The 17159-nt window shown below is 34.5% G+C and overlaps 3 protein-coding genes across 6 annotated transcripts in view; 1 reads left to right on the top strand and 2 right to left on the bottom strand.

Moving 5' to 3' along the window:
* The window catches only part of LOC128168249 (solute carrier family 2, facilitated glucose transporter member 12-like), a 42143-nt gene that overhangs the window by 17221 nt on the left and 7763 nt on the right, over positions 1-17159 (bottom strand). The window contains exons 1-2 of one of the 3 annotated variants that reach the window (XM_052834437.1): positions 5118-5165; positions 459-532 (exon numbers count right to left, since the gene is read on the bottom strand). In XM_052834437.1, the coding sequence (XP_052690397.1) occupies positions 459-486 (28 nt within the window). In that variant the 5' untranslated portion in view covers positions 487-532; positions 5118-5165. Of the gene's footprint in view, positions 1-458; positions 533-992; positions 1174-5117; positions 5166-17159 lie in introns of those variants that run through there. The other 2 variants (XM_052834436.1, XM_052834438.1) reach the window with 2 other exon arrangements.
* Positions 5130-11723, top strand: LOC128168251 (phosphotriesterase-related protein-like). 2 transcript variants are annotated; one of them, XM_052834444.1, is made up of 9 exons: positions 5130-5231; positions 5352-5390; positions 5910-6069; positions 7235-7307; positions 7858-7969; positions 8860-9012; positions 9232-9396; positions 10871-11088; positions 11350-11723. In XM_052834444.1, the coding sequence occupies exons 2-9, from the start codon at positions 5369-5371 to the stop codon at positions 11488-11490; spliced, it is 1044 nt and encodes a 347-aa protein (XP_052690404.1). In that variant the 5' UTR covers positions 5130-5231; positions 5352-5368; the 3' UTR covers positions 11491-11723. The 2 variants fall into 2 exon arrangements, with proteins under 2 accessions (XP_052690404.1, XP_052690405.1); XM_052834445.1 differs by lacking the exon at positions 5130-5231 and having other exon boundaries at positions 5238-5390.
* Positions 11739-14487, bottom strand: LOC128168247 (activating signal cointegrator 1 complex subunit 2-like). Its single transcript, XM_052834434.1, has one exon. It carries the CDS (start codon positions 14459-14461, stop codon positions 12212-12214), a length of 2250 nt encoding a protein of 749 aa, XP_052690394.1. The 5' UTR covers positions 14462-14487; the 3' UTR covers positions 11739-12211.

Raw genomic sequence — 17159 nt, 5'->3', positions numbered from 1 at the left:
TATATAAGAAAGTAACACACACGGTGTATATCTAATATTTCATAAAATACAAGGTGAATTGATTGATGGAATTTTTTTAAAAATAGAATAAATTCATTAAATCAACTTGACAATGAAATGAAAGCAAGTTATTTGCAAAAGAAATTTCCAGGAAACCAGTACTGTCATACCATAATAATACACAGGAATTTTTTCATTATTCTTAAATGTCAATCTCTACTAGGGTTTTCGGTATAATTTTTCACTCTTATTCTGTATATAAATAGATGTACATGCAATACCACAATGGCAGTCAATGGCCGTAATAGATGCTATATATAACAAGCAGCTAAAACTTTGGGGAAAAAATCTTCATTTTGCTATACTTTTTTAAGAGTCTGTCGTTATACCAGTACCTGAAATAAACAGATTCCACACAAACTATAGGGAATGTATGCATAAACAGACTAAAGCCTTACCTTCTTCTTCCAGCATGTCAGCTGCCATCCCACTGTCCGCACCGAGAGCTCACATAACATATTTCTTGTTCATCCTGAAAGGAAATAACAGAGGACAAGGATTGATTCTACCTGAAATCATCAATAGTTTACAGCAGATTTTGCCTGACATGAGTTCACTGTCATCATAAACATACTGATGGAGCAGAATAACAAAGACAGGAAGCCAGCGGAAATCTTATTTCAGGGATAATTTTCAGACTGCATGATTCACCTGCAGCTTCACAACATTTCTTGCCTGAAGATGCATTTTTTTTTTGAAGATATAAAGAAAGTTTCTAGCAGCTTAAGTTCTATGCATCACAAGGAGAAAAGAAACCTCTACTTTGACAATAGTTGTGCCGGGAGAGCATTTTCTCTTACAATGAGATTGAATTAAATTCATAAATCTTTTACTGGCCGGGAGAAACACGCAGCACAGAATTCATTACCAATGAATTTACTGGGAGAGACACACAGCAAAGACAGAATTTGTTACCAAAATTATATACAGACCTTCACTGAATTCTGTTTTCAATCAATGATGATTTAAATATCAAGACACACAATCTCCCAGAGCTGTCATCCTTCTTATATTCTAGGTTTTGACTTTATGCAAGAATGAAAACGAGTCAGATAGACATCTATAACCCCTCTCAAGTTACTTTATAACACATACTGCACTAGAGTACCCTGTTTTAAACTTAGAGGTAGTTTCCTGGATCATGTTTACCCATTATATATTTTGAGAGTTTTTAGTCGTTTGTGGATATAGTGCCAAACCCTGCACTGTCTGAAATCTGATCAATACTTATAAATACCTATTGATTGATTATACTTTAATTTATTGTATTCTTTTAAGTTAACCAATGAGACTCTTAGAGGTCAAGCACATTTTCTATCAGTGTTTCCTGATATTGAGTGATTTATCTTGGTTTGTTTATGGTGTGGTGTAATTGTCGGTGATAAGAAAATTATACCCAGTAAAGGTATAAAACTTTTCTGGTATAAAGCTAAACATATATATTTACAAGATAATCAGGAAGTACATAAACTACAGGCAAAGAAAAAAACATAGTCGGAACCCACCGGTTTTCTATCCAATACACTGCTGTTGAAAGCTAAACATATTCAGGAAGTACATAGAATACAGGAAAAGGAAAAAAACTGTTCTCATATGAGGGCCAAAATACTGATATTAGAGAAGATATATATAGGGCTCCATAAAACCCCACGCTGTCACATGAGACGGTATTGATTCAAAATTATGTATCTTTATTTTTTGCAATATTGTGAGTGATGGCTTAGAGAACATATATTTGCATAAACACGAGTTATTGGTTTTAAATTTTTTGTTTACGTTTAAGGTATCCAACCCATATTGGGACCTAATTTTCTAATCTTGAACCATAGGCGTCGGAACCAGGGGGGGGGGGGGCTAGGGAGGGCTTAGCCGCCCCATTTTTTGGGCAAAGTTAGACCTAACCATTATGCACATAGCAGAATAGAGGGTTCAGCCCCCCACTTTTTTTTGCAGGAAACATAAATGTTTATTAATGTACCTTTGAAAGATTGAGAAGTTGGAGTCATAGGCATACTACCCCCCCCCCCTCCCCCCACGCATTAGGAATATCGTGATTTTTGAAGGGAAAAAAATTTGGTAGATATTGTATTGGAGCTATAGGTACCACCCCCCCCCCCCCCCCCCCCCCCCATGGATTAGGATTTTTCATGATTTGGGGGGGGGGAAAAAAATTTGGTTGGTAAGATCATGCATACTAGAAAAGAAATAAGATATTACCTACAGAAATTTTCAAAAATGTTATTACCTAAGCAGTGATTAATTAATAAATAAAAGTACCGGTAAATACTACAATATCAATAAACGCTTTGGTGGAAAGATGTATTTAATCATTAGGAATAGAAAAGCTATTGAAAACAAATTTTATACTAGATAAAAATTTTTTAAATTGATTTTTGGGAGTTGATTTTAATCAACTCTCTTATGCAGTTACTCTGGAAAACCGAAAGTGAAACAGTGTTTGGACCTAAGCACAAATCATCACCGCTGACAAGACGTAGTTCTTGAAAATAATAGATAGATTTGGTGTACTGTCTGCTGTACCGTTGTTTTTCAAAAGAAAAGTATCTATAAATACCTTGAAAATAGTCAGATTTTATATAGTACGAACAATTCAATTGTTTTTTATAGTTGCATGTATTCCTCTGCTAGAGTTTAATCGTTCAACCAGACGCTCCGCTGTCTCCGTAAATCTCTGACAAGCAGAGAGTCTCTCTTGGTAGTCAGAGATTAACAGAGACAGCCAAGCGTCTGGTTGAACAAGACTAGAGTTCTATATTGCTTGGATCCAGACGTGTACAATCTTTAGAAACATTTCGATTACTGATACGTCAGTTTGATGGAATTAATTCTATCTTTAAATATTACAAAACATGATTCATATGGGGTTTTCTCGAAATTCTTGTGGAAAAGTTTGAGAACTCGTATTATAAAAATTTGCATAACATATCGTTGATTTTAAAATTGGTAATAATCAATAAAATCAACTCCCGACAGTACTTCAGTACTTTGATTATAGATTAAAAGCAAAGGGGGCAACTTTTCAAAAACAGGAAAAGATAATTTATTGGCTAGGACACATTCTGCTCTTACATATTGATACTTAAACATGAAAACTATGTCTAAGTATACTGAGTACTAAGCCCATACATATCTGTTATATATCCAGCTTCACTGAATCTGGGGCTATTATGGATCAGATACCTAAGAATTATATATTAATAAGATATTGCAAAAATTCAGTACCTGGTATTTATTAAAATATAGACTAGAGTACTGATATATATGCATGTCCCAAGTTATTGCTTCTGTCACATTTTAGCAATTTTCAATAAAAATAATCATAACTGTCAATTAAGTACAATTAAAATCTTTAAATGGGGAAAAATCCAAAATTTCCTAAATCATCTGTTTTTACCGAAACTCACTCTTACAGAGTTTAATTATCTCCATATGGAAGCACTCAGGACACCTCCCACATTTTTTTAACATTAATATCAGAGTGCTTTCTTTTTTATGTTGTTTGCAATGCAAAATCCCTGTAGACCTTTTACTTTTGGATGTGTATTCATTTGAAACTGGAGGCAATAGGCGGGGCATCTCAAAACAGAAAATCTGGACTTTTCGTTTTGCTGAAAGAATGTTGTTCAAATATTCACAAAGGTATCTACATGTATCATTATCGAAATATTATGCAAAAAGTGGTGGAAGCAGAAACTTGGGACAGAGTATAGTTGTTTAATGATCTATTTTAAATTACCAAATTTGTCAGATATGAATTAGACCAATTGCATTATATTCTGAAGCCTTTCTGAAAGAGTCTGGAAAACATCTTTGAAGTATTGACGTATGGTAAATTTCTTTTACAAAACAGAGTTACTTTCCATCAATTTTTGAAAGTTTTCAATGTACCGGTTATATTTTTATCTCAATAGCATTTTATGGCAGATGTCTTGGGATTTTTTCCTTCTAGTGAAAAAATATGGTTTTAACCCAATCTAATAAAATTAGACTTGTAATTCCGCTCCTCTACTGGATGTTGTTAGATCTTGTATAGCGTATCGTAGAGGAGTGGAATTACAAGTCTAATTTTAATTAGATTGGGTTTTAACCCTGGTGTATTCATAAATATCGAATTATTTTGGGAAATGAGCGGCAAAAATAAGAATTCAACAGATTTTAATACATGTACATTACTCTATATTTATATGAAGTTTTATTCAAAATAAAGGAGAGAGAAGAGAGTTGCCAAGGATGCCTAGTGAGCAATATACATTTTGAAAATTGTCGATAGGCTTAATAGTTGCAATTATTGTGGTAATTTAAAGACAATCTAACTGCACAGTTTATCACATGTATCATATGCTTAATAAAAGATGAAAATGTCAACTTAGTTTATGGAATGCAGTTATTCAATTGCTGAAAGTAAATTAAACTATTAAGAACAGATTACTTCAATGTAAGGCAATTTGTTGTTTTTTCTATTAATGGCAGTTTCTGTGGAAGCTGCTTGCATACAAGGTTGATCACAGCTGAACGTAAAAATAACTTTGGATTGCTTAATTTGGTTCTTTCCTAATTTAATATGTTCTATATTTTTTTTGTTTGTAAGAAATATAATTTTATTCTAATTTTTGATAGCTATGAAATTCAAAAAACTGAAAACTTCTGCACATTTTACATGCCTCCCACCTTCCCATGCAAAGATGTCCTCCCCTTCCCACAAAAATAAAATATTTAATAATCAATGCTTTTTGAAAAGATAAAAGTTGGAGTTTTGAAAATCGAACTGTAATTTACACATTTAATATGCAACAGCAAGGAGACACCTAGGGTATGCTGAATCTTTTTTATATAAGCATATTGATTGTTAGCTAAATTTTAGTCCTAATTAAACAGTAAGAGAGCAGATAATCTTCATGACATATGATGTAGTATATAGAATGTCGTACATGCGAAGAGTTACACACATCTAAATATAGAAAATAAACAGCTAAACTGACCTAAAATCTTCTTGCTAAATATAGACAGAAACGGTGATAAAATACTACTTGCATTACCTGTCTGATAAGATTCAAGAGCACCTGTTTTAGTGCTTAATTCCGAACGGATTTTTACTTTCATTTTCTGGTAAAACCAGAGAGGTTCCGAAATATTTTTAAAACCCGTCCACGGTAAAAACTGAATTTTACACTAATGTTGTCTTGTGCATCCGTAGATTTTATTTAACTGATGTTTTGATCATTACTTGATCATTAATCAGTATCATGGTACACATGTCATTTTAATTGAAGGTGCTGCAGTGGCCAAAATGTCGGAAAAAATTCAAACAGGTATGTTTATGATATTCACTTTAGCTTTCAAATTGGCATTTTTTAAAAGCCTCCATGCATATTAATATACCTATTTACCTGTATCTGGATAAAGGTAACAACTTTTGTTAAATACTTTCAGGAAAAAGTATTTAAATTGTATTTGTTTTTATACTTGAATAGTTATTAATACGAGTCTAATTATTAGCCTAACTCTTTAATTCAATTTTTTTCCTTGCTTTGATGTATTATAGTTCATATATACAGATATTGATGACTAAAAATTCCAGTCATAGATAACACACATCTATAAAACTTAGCAAAAAATACATGCATGATATATCTCTCAAAGTACCTGATAATTACAGTTTAGAAGAAATATACTGTGAGTAATATTAATGCAAACAGGGACGTAGATATACTAATTTAGTATATATAAGTTCCTGGTTTAAATCATTCTGTGGAATCAGTTTAATTATCAATTACTTTGTTCTTTAAACATTTAGCTACCTACGTGTGATACTTGTATTTTTCCTATAGTTTTAGGTCCCATTGACCCAGCCAACTTAGGGGTAACCTTGACCCATGAACATCTTTCTATTGACTCTGGGGCGCTCGGACTTCCAATCGATCCAAAATATAAGTATCTGGAAGACGCACCAGTAGCCCTAGACACTCTCTGGTATATCAGACAAAATCCGTAAGTAATAATCTCAAAATTTTAGAAACTTTTTCTTCAATTCAAAAGCATTTGTAGAATATACTGGTAGATTTAGATAGTTGATTTGATTTTAAAAAACAAAATATTGGGTAGTCAAAATCTTCAACTCCTAAGACCTAGAAAACTCTAAGACATTTGCAAAGATTGAAGATATCCAAGTCAAAAATACGTACATTAAAATGACAGTTATAGGGACTGTCAACTCACTTCGGTATGTGCATGGCGTTCAAAGTGAATTGTATCAGATGTTTGAGATATCCCTTATCAAATTAAGTTCAACTGTATTTTAATTTTTAACCGGGTTTTCCAACGGAAAAATCCGGTTATTGAAATTGTGCAAATGGCGGGTGGGCGGGCAAGCAGCTCGAAAAGGGTACCCTCATTGTACGGATAACTCCTCCTACAGTTTTCAAGATAGGAAGTTGTTCTTTTGCAGATAAATTGTTCATATATTAGAGGTGTGCATATTGCTAGGATTTTGATTTCTGATAATTTATGAAAAAAATATCAGCTTTTGAACTTCATCATTTTTTGGCAAAATATTGCATATAGGGTACCCTCATTGTATGGATAGCTCCTCCTACAGTACCGATCAGACCCAACCTAACAGAAAGTAAACCCCCACTAAACCCTAGCTGGGTTTACTTTCTGGGTTTACTCTGGATTTACAACAGGTTTACTAGAGTGGACCCAGAGTAAACCCAAAGTAAACCCAGAGTGGACACAGAGAGTAAACCCCAATTAGAAGTACACCCCTGAAAGCAGACGCTAACTGTGTATTCAGAATACACAAGGGACAGGAATTACAGGTAGTAGGATGGTAAGATAAAAGATGGATCTGCTTCACACTTCAGTGCATACAGTTGACCACAAAAGCAATTTCCAAGTAAACCCCGAGTAAACCCCGAGTGGGCCCCAATTTTCAAAAAGTAAACCCCAAGTAAACCCCAAAAGTAAACCCAGGGTTTAGTTGGGGTTTACTCTGGTGTTAGGTTGGGTCTGATTGGTTAGGGTATTCTATTTCACTGGATATGGTAGGTAGTGTTTATCAATTGAGGGTTGATATGGATTATGGATACAGTTCACATATAAGAAAACCCAGTTTGCTGTTGCATTGACAGCTTTTCACTTGTTTTAATTTCAGTTACTCAGTCAAAGCAAACCTGAGCATAGAAAAAGAAAATGGAGCAGTTTTTGAAGAAATGGATTTTTTTAAGGTATACATGTATTAGAATGCTTTTAATAAAAGTAATAAGGATACAAGATATTAACATTGTGCCATCAATCCCCCTATTATACATTAAAAGAGTAATACCTGTACAAACAGTGAAACATTTACAATGATCATGCTTATAGCAGATTAACTTACCGGTACTGTGAAGTCATGGGTAATTTCTGTATTTCGCAATAACTTTGTTTTCATGACATGATTTAATTTTCAGAAATTGACTGTACCAGTATATTTAGTTAATAACTTCAAACTTGTACTTTTCACTGAGGGAGAAAAATCCATTCATTTTTAAGTAAAAGGAGAAAAAAGAAAAAATCAATACAAAGTATTTCTAAAAAATTAATTTGATATTCCTGAATTTATTTGGACCATAAATGACTATCCTTTTGGCATCACCAATGTAAATTTATGAGACTGTCTCATGATGAAACAACAATTTAATAGGAATCCCAATGCTTTAACTGTACATGCATGGCTTTGATAATTGATTTCACAAAGCATATGACTTTCAGTATTTATTCTTATAACCATTCTAGAAAAATGGAGGAGGAACAATTGTGGAAAACACCACACTTGGAATCAAGAGAAACATTAACTTTTATAAGAATGTTGCCAAGGAGACCGGGGTGAATGTCATAGCAGGGACAGGTTAGTGTACTGTTATAGAGAGATACAGAGCTATTGGTTCACTTCCACAACTTACATGTATTATTTCTTGTGCATGACTTATTTTAATTTTCATGTGCACGATATAATGAATTGTGCACACAAGATAATAAGTTATGTGCATGAGATAACATTTTCTGCGCACAAGAATTTATGTTGTGCGCACAATATACCATTAATATGTTATGCCATGTTTTTGTAATTATCAGTCATACTCATGTATTGTAGGCATGATTGTCCAGTATCTTTGAAAAAATTATTATATATGTGTGTCTTGAATGTACCACTGTAGTGGTATACCCATACCTATTAGTACCAATTTTAAATTGGCTAGGAGAATTATTTTGTACACTTATGAACTGTTTTGACTGTCATAATGATTTGCAACTAAAATGCATCAATCTGCAAGATGTACGTTACTTTTCAAATTTTGTGCAGTCTTTTTTTATTTAATTTTTCTGAGCCTTTTGATAGCAAATTCCATGTTTATCAAAAAAGGGAAAGGTTTCAGCCCAATTTATATTCAATGATGTGTAAATTTGGTAGCTATCAAATTAATACCTTTGAAAATATGTCAGTTTGCCTAAAAGAGTTATAGCTACAGTACTTTGTACATGGTTATTATTAAAATATGTAATTTTCGCATTTCTACACTTGCAAACAGTTTCACACAGGCTTGAATTAGCTCTGACACAGTTGTGCTTAAAGAGATCGAGATAACTTAATAAGAATTCACCCAGTCTTAAATTCACCCGCTGACAACAAGGGCTAAAGGAATGGTAATAAAAGGGGTGGGAATATTTCTCTGTATACATTTTATCACAGGTCATACTGCTAAATTTGCTGTATATTAACCATTCTTTTTCATACAGGATTTTATGTTGAATCTTCAAGACCGGAGACATTAAAGATGACATCAGAAGAAATGGCGGAAGTGATGAAAACCGATCTCCTTCACGGAGCGGATGGTGGTGACATTAAATGCGGAATAATTGGAGAGATTGGGTGTAGCTGGCCACTGGGAAGTAAGCTTTGGAAGCCAAAAACCTCAAACGTTTTAAAAATAATTTGTTCCCCTTTTGACTGTTTTTTCCTTAAAATTTATCACGAAAGTTGAAACATTTGAAAACAAACAAAGAAAATGTAATAAGTAAGGGGTATAATATCCACAAAAATTGATCACTCTGGAATATAAATGATTTAGCATTATAAAGAAAACTCATGTGTGTTCCATTAATCATCAGAGAGTGAGAAAGTAGCCATACAAGCTACAGCCAGTGTTCAGAGTGAGCTACGATGCCCTGTCAACATCCACCCAGGCAGGGATCACAAGGCCCCATTTGAGATTGTGCGCGTGTACCAGGAGGCAGGGGGTGATGTCAACAAGCTAGTGATGGCTCATCTAGACAGTGAGTGTAATATTTAAAGAACCATACTGTGAATTTCTGAATCAAAGATGTCTTGTATATACAGTGGATGTCTGATTAAATGATTGCTCATGTATACAGTACAGTAACTGTAAATATACAGTATTACATTTACCGGTAGGTCACATAAAATTAATACTTAGATTCTCATCCTGATTTGCAAAAAATATGGGTCGGGTGGGCTGATTTTATTATTTTTTTTAATCACCTTTTTCAACGTTCATGTTCTAGAAATAACAACTGCTCTATTCTTTTAAATTGTTAATGCTAATATGAATACACAAACCCAATTTTAATCTTTTAATTCCAATTTTTTTCAACTTTACTGTTAATGCACAAAGACATTTGTATCCTTATGATAACAATCATGACAGGAATCACCCAAGCGGTAATCCACATGTTTAGGCAGCCATTAAAATATTTGAAATTTTTGTATATTGAGTCTGATTTTTTTCACCGAAATTTTTTTCCAAATTTTTTTTTTTTTCAAAATAAAATAAAATGCATCAGGGCAGGCCATTTTCAGAGGGACGGGCGGGGATGAGAATCTAAAAAGTAATTTTATGTCGCCTTAGCTGTGTATTCCATTTAGTGATTTTAGCAGAAAGTGGTCGTCGCGAAATCAAGCACATATCACTGAATAGATACATTCAAAAGAATGCTTATTCAGATCTACACTACCTTGATGAAAAGTCAATTTCCGCCAAATATCGTACATGCAAAATATAATACGCATACATTAATTAAATGTCCATGCCTGATATTGTGAATGTTTGATATCTATACCACCACAGGTTGAGTTTATGATGATATGCTATTCACAAATGCTATTTGCTTTGTAAAAATTACAGGAAGTGTTTCAAAATGCAAAAGTTTAAAGTACCTTACTACATCCAGTCTTATACTTTTTAAGACACAAGTCACAAAATGGTGATTATTATGTTTTGTTGAATTGATTGTATTAATTAATTTGAATATCATCGTAGCTCAGTATTAAAGTATCGGGTTTGTGAACAGCATGTCACAAGTTCACATCAGACTTATAAAATTTTTACTAAATTATTTTTTTATCCAAAGTTGCATATATTTCTCCTATTTAACATATACACTTCTTATGCATCATGCTATCTTTCATAGTTAAGTAATTTGCTGGTGATTGGAGAAATTATACTGCATTTGATCTTTTGGCATCATGGGAAATGCCAGCAGACTAAAGCAATGCTGTGTCTAGTGTCGCTGTTTACTATCAAGTACCAGGTAATCGTATCTGACAGTGTGGCAGTCTGACCTGTTCCATCTCTTTGGTCAGATAGCTCAGATGGTAGAGCACCTGACTGAAGTTTCAATGGGCTCGGGTTTGAACCTTGCTCTGGTCAGTCATTATTTACCCCATCCCGTTACAATAGTACATGTACTCATAATAATGTTCATAAAAATATGTCTATCTTTCTTCAAGGGACAATTCTCGATAACGATGAGCTGGCAGAATTTGCAGCACTGGGGAGTTACTGCGAGTATGATTTGTTTGGTATAGAAACCTCGATGTACACCCACGATCTGAAAGTGGACATGCCAAGTGATGCTCAGAGAGTTGAGAAAATCAAGTTCCTGATAGACCAGGGTTATGAAGATAAAATTGTAATAGCCCATGATGTCCATACTAAACATAGACTGGTAAGTGGGTTTGATTAGTTTGTCGTAAAAATGTCTTAAAACTAAATTCAAAGAATAAAAGGGTAAAAAAGAGTAAATGAACAGAAAGCTCAAACAATTATATATATTAAATTTTCCTATTACATGTAGTACATGTATTTCTATTCAAATGGAAAGGGAATGATTGCTTATGTACTAAACAATATTCCAAGTTAAAAATGAGGCCCTGTAACCCTGGAAATGGCAATTTTAATGGTAGTTTCAATGAATTCTTTCCTGTAGATGAAGTATGGTGGCCATGGGTATTCCCACATTCTCCTTAATGTGGTCCCTCAGATGCTTCTCCATGGAATATCCCAGTCTATCATTGATAAAATACTAAAGGAAAATCCCAGAAACTGGCTCACAATGAGGATTCAGTGATTGACCACAATAGTGTACTAACTGACTATTATATATCCATTATACATGTATATCCTAAGACATTGCTCAAACAGAGAAACGAATTCATTATGAAATAATTTAAGCCACAGATGCTCAAATGAATGGGGCAGCAATTTATGATTACTCTTATATTATTCAGTAACTGTGATGATTGTCATTTTATTCATCCACGAAAAATATGTTTATGAATAAATTTACACATGAACACAGATTGAATGAATACTTGATTACTTTAAAAGCATTTATTGTGTATAGGTATAAGTATTCACAAGAAAATTTGATGTATGCACCAATACCTGAATACAGATTGAATGAAGACTTTACCTGAATGTACATTGGAACAGATTGAATGCAGATTGTGTCTATACAACTAAAAAAAAAAAAAATTCGTTAATAGGGATATCGAATATGGAAATTTGAGTTATGGGTGGTAGGGTAGAGTAAGGCAGCAATTTGTACTCATTGATCACTATCAAGTAACTACTGGTACTCGGGTAAAAAGCATACTGTTTTATAACTGTCCTGCATTTATCATTACCTAATTTAATGTACAATTAATTTGTATTCAATATATTCTTATATTCTGCTTAATAGCCGTCGTTTTTCAATAGATCTTTTTGATTTACACATCTTCTGTTACACATACACAATAGCTCAAATGCCTTTAAACATTGTTTTCATTAAAGATAATTTATGTCCATTAAGCCATTCTTTTCTTGTCAGAAAAGTATTTTCGATTATGGTTAGCCCGACTGGATTTGTGTTTTTCTTTCCACGCTCTGTTTTTCAAAACCTCTCCTGTCTGGCCTTTCCCTTTCGCTCCACCTTTCACGTCATACTTTTTATCTTGCTTAGCATTTTGAGGTTGACCACCACTCTGTGACTTTTGTCCCTGTGCTCTTTGATGTTTCCACTGGGCACGCTCCTCTGCTCTTTGGCGAATCAAAGCTGGGTTTGGTACAAAGTTATCCCTCATTGCTTCTTTGTCAGATTCCTCAGAACTCTCCTCACTCTCATTATCCTCAACCTCTGGCCGTTGCTTTAAAACTCTGGGCACGGTAAAGGGTCTTATCTGTGAAAGTTCATCAGCAGAATCAGCGTCATCTGCACCAACGTTGATTGTGTCGTAAGTATCATCATATTCATCATCATACAATTCATCACCGTCTCCACTGTCCTCAACATAAACCTTTTCATATCCATACTTTTTTGAGAGCATAGACTTAACATCTACCAAGTCTTTTGCGTTTAAGTCCACATTATCAGTCTTTTCCCTTTTCCCTTTGTAAACCAATGACATGTCAACTTTGTCTTTGCTGAACACATCAAATTCATCATGATCAAAGACACTGGCTCTGTGTGAAATAGCAGACTCCTCAGGCTGTGGTCGTACTTCTCTCGGCAGATTTCTGTCCATGTTTTGTAGAGATAATGGTAATTTATCTTCCAAAACAAAGTTGATTACTTTTTCAACATCATACTCTGCTTCCTCCAGGCACAACTCAATAAAGCCATCTCCTAAATCAGGTAACAAGTCTTTTACTGCTGCAATCATAGAGTCTAACTCCACACCTGTTTTCACTGGTGCACAAGCTCCCATCAAGTTGTCTTCATTATTTTTATCTGTCGATGAGTAGATAGGTGTATTGCTAGTTCCCTGCAAGTTGTCTTCTATCGGTCCTGGAGATCCATCTGGAGAAGTTCTGCCTCCTCTGGTGGTGGCACCAGTAGGTTCTCTTCTCTTTCCAAAAGTGGCAAAGGCGGAACTAAATGCATCCTGAATGTAATGGATTCTTGTTTGATCAATGTCAAAAGAAGACTGAGTTAAGATATCCATATAATTTTGAAAAGGATAACAACTCTCGAAGTCTGCCAGGAACCGACGTTCATTTAGCACTGCTGACAAAGTCTCAATGAATCCATCTACATGATCATCGGGACAATTTCTGTTTTCCAGTATAGGCTCCAAATAGCAGTTGTAAATAATCAAGTGAACTGTTTTCATCAAGGATTTTTTAGCTTGTGCAACTTTTTGCCTTAAATATTGTTTCAATCTGTAGTCCTCTAAATCTCTTTTTTTCACTTCAGAGAGCAAAGCAGGTACTATATCATACAACTCTGACAGATGTTGAATGAAATTAGTTTGATGTAGAATCTGGGATGCTGCAGGATGGCATTCCACAAAGCTTGAAAGTGTCACACCAATGTCTGCTATATACAAAATTAAATCTTGTAAATCCAGGACACTCAATGTTTCCATAGTTTGATCTTCTTTTCCATCATGTAACTTCTGAGGCGAATTGCTTTTGTCTGATGAACATGGCATCCCACATTTCTTCTTCATATCTTCAAATGCCTGGTAAATAGTTGGAATCGCACATGACAGATCTTCGTAGTACTTTGGTTGCTGAGTAAAGATGTTATTAATCATTTTACTGAGCAGTGCTTCGTTGCTTGGTCCAAAAAGGACGCATATGTCAAACAACTTCGGAATGTCAAAGATGAAGTTCTCGTATATAATCTCTCCGAAAACTGCTGGTGTTATGAAACTGTCCTTATCTTCTTTGTGTGTAGCAAGACGTAGACAGGTCATGAAGATCATTCGGTGGACTTCATCATGCTGGTCTTGGAAATCTTCGGGTAACCCATACACTGCCTCACTGGATCTTGGTGCGTTTTTCAAGTAGGTGTCAATCAGACTATGTAAGCTTTCATCAAATATAGCCTGACACCAGAACTTATCATGACTCAACCGTAGAAGCCTATGGAGATCCATAGCAATGAAGCGAATTCTGTCACCCCATTCCTCCAATTGTGCAGCATCAGCTGGTGGAGGGACATATGACAAAAACTGTATATCCTCAACACGACTTGGATCCAGTGCTTGAATACTCCTGACTACTCCATTAACTTCTTCTTTTACTCGAAGTTCATCCAAAGGCACAGGCATGGCGTGCAAGGTGTCTGCCTAGTATTTAGTCTTTCGCCACCACACCTGGGACTTGCACGTCAAAATGAAAGTCAAGCGTCTAGTTGATTGAGACTTATTGTGAAAATAAAGGAGATCTCGAACCCGATTGCTAAAGATGCACGGAATAAGTGGGGGTCCATGCAGACTTTACTCCCCTTCAAAATTTAACTGATTCAATCCACCCCCAGCCCCCCCCCCCCCCCCCCCCCGAGATTTTTTTAAATCCACGCATACAAGGGTAACATTGCTTTTGAAAGCCCCTTTGGAAAAAATATTGTAAAACCTATACTGGAAGTGAGAGAATGTATATAGACTTTTCCAGTATCTCTTCTCAAAGGTGCAAATCATTGCATGTAAACGGCTAAATATGAATAATTCATGACCTTTGCAGTATTTTTTGCAAAACAATTTTGTTTACCGACGTTATATTTTTTTCTATTTTCTCTCACCTACAGCGAATAATAGAAAAAAAACTTATCGTTTTGCTTAGATTCAACAACTGTCAGAGGGCGAAAATAAAATTTAGACGAAAATTACACTGTACTTCATCATTAAATAACTGTGAACAGTATGTATTGCCTAATTAATGTAGAGGGTGCCATTGTTTCGGTCCACTTGATGGTTCACATTACTAGTATATCATTGATCAATGTTGTCCAAAGCCTTTTTACAGGATAGATTATACAAACCAGGGTTTGCGGTCATTTCAATTTAATTGGGAGAGGGTTTTAATTTATAGTATTATTTGATCGCTGCTAAAAACTATTGAGTTTTAAGAAACGATCTCTTGTTTTAACAAACCACGTTCATATTCAGTATTTGAAATTAAATTGTTTACTGTTTTGAATCATGCAGACTTTAAGGATGATGTCAATTAAAAAAATACATTTACCCCTGACGTAATAACGAGATTTTCATGCCTATTTGACCATAAATCTTTTATTGCAAAAACAAAAGAATTATGTCATATTTTTGAAGTCCCTCTCTTTAGTACTTTTCCTAACCACGTGATAACTGTATTGAGTCAGAAACATCTTTACTGGCCCCATTCTGCTTCCCATGGGCGGAGGACCGAAAACCGTAAGCTAGCGATATGTCGGAATCACGATACCGTTTTTCGGTATCATCTCGTTATTGCGAGAACTTTCGTAATCACGATATATTTTCTCGTTATTACGAGATATATCACCTCGTTATGAGATTATAATTTAGTCATTAATTATGAACGACTATGTTCTTAAAATTCTATCCTTTTATCCATTACAATTTTAAGCCTGTATAGCGATCTTCGTAGGCGGATAATAGGATCTGAATTTCATCCGATTCAATAACAAGAGTTATTTTAATACAGCATTTTTTTTCTTATATACTACATCCAGTACACATTTTTATATGGATAAAAAAGTGAGGGGGGGGGGGGGGGGCGTAAACTTTACATTTTCAATGATAACCTATCCTAATCACGGTAAACTCGGGCATCGCCATGCAGATGCATGTGGATCGTTAGGTACATTTACATCTTTACATTACGACACATTGGGAATATATTGAAAGGATATCAATGCAGTATGGCAAATATAATATATTATATCAACCCCCAACCCCCAGTCCCCACCGGCAAAAATAAATCTAGACAATAGTTTCGTCAGATGAACTTTTGATATCAATTTTGTTTTGTCTGCCTAAAAAAAAGTGTTTGGACAGTTTCCAGTTGGCTTGAAAACATATTTCTGTATTTAAATGATGCAAACAATAGTACCCAATTTGCTATGTGCGAGTATCAGTTTCCGAATACATGTATACATGTAACTTTTAGCACTTAGTGGAAATGTGGGGGATAGTACGAAAGCCCATTTAGCTCATTTTTGAAGGTAAAAAAAAGTATCGCTAATAAACCCGTAATTTTCGCAACGTAACGCGAATATTTCGCGAACAAACGTGTAGCTTTCCCGATATAAGGCAAAATTTTCACGAATAAATGCGTAACTTTAGCGAATAAACGCGTAACTTTCGCAAATAAATGCGTAACATTCGCGAATAAATGCGTAACTTTCGTCTAAAATGGCGAAACTTTTGCACTTATTAGGAGATACAATAAGTGCATTTCCACTCAATATCAGTTCAATATCGCATGATTTTTTAAACCTGATATCAATATTTTTATGGTTGCCTATTCAATTCTCTTTACAGAGTATTTTCAATTATAGTGTATAATACATTATATAGTTAAACTATAATGATTGATATTTTTCAGCATACAGTGTATATTTTCCTCAGTAATGGTTTAAGGAATCATTCTTTGAGTATTATGAGGTGATAATTTCGGTCGGGGTGTGGTCAAATCCAATAAAGCCTGATGAGCTTTATGATACTAGTAGATTTGACTACGCTCCGGTCGAAATTATCACTTCATAGTATTCAAAGAATGATTCCATATAACTTATATTTATATAATTTCCAATTTCTACACTTTAAAAATGACATTTTAAAACCACTATTTTTTTTCATGTAGCACATGTTTTGTAATAATACAGTACCACGCGGAGCAGCCAATACCGTTTTTTTGGTTAAATGCTTTCAGACACGCCCATTTTGTGTCGCTCATCTCCTATGAAATTTGTGGGTTATAGGCTTCAAAATTGATTCGTAATGTAATCACAGACAAAGACAGTTGGAA

This window comes from Crassostrea angulata, chromosome 10 (genome assembly GCF_025612915.1).
Source record: "Crassostrea angulata isolate pt1a10 chromosome 10, ASM2561291v2, whole genome shotgun sequence".
Lineage (NCBI taxonomy): Eukaryota > Metazoa > Mollusca > Bivalvia > Ostreida > Ostreidae > Magallana > Magallana angulata.
This window is presented reverse-complemented; position numbering and strand designations above follow the sequence as displayed.

Bases quoted from the DNA above. Each gene is read 5' to 3' on its own strand.
- LOC128168251 (XM_052834444.1), top strand. From the start codon at position 5,369: ATGTCGGAAAAAATTCAAACAG. The intron at 9,013-9,231 runs GTAAGCTTTGGA...ATTAATCATCAG, and splicing joins GTGTAGCTGGCCACTGGGAA to AGAGTGAGAAAGTAGCCATA. The intron at 11,089-11,349 runs GTAAGTGGGTTT...TCTTTCCTGTAG, and splicing joins TCCATACTAAACATAGACTG to ATGAAGTATGGTGGCCATGG.
- LOC128168247 (XM_052834434.1), bottom strand. From the start codon at position 14,461: ATGCCTGTGCCTTTGGATGAACTTCGAGTAAAAGAAGAAGTTAATGGA.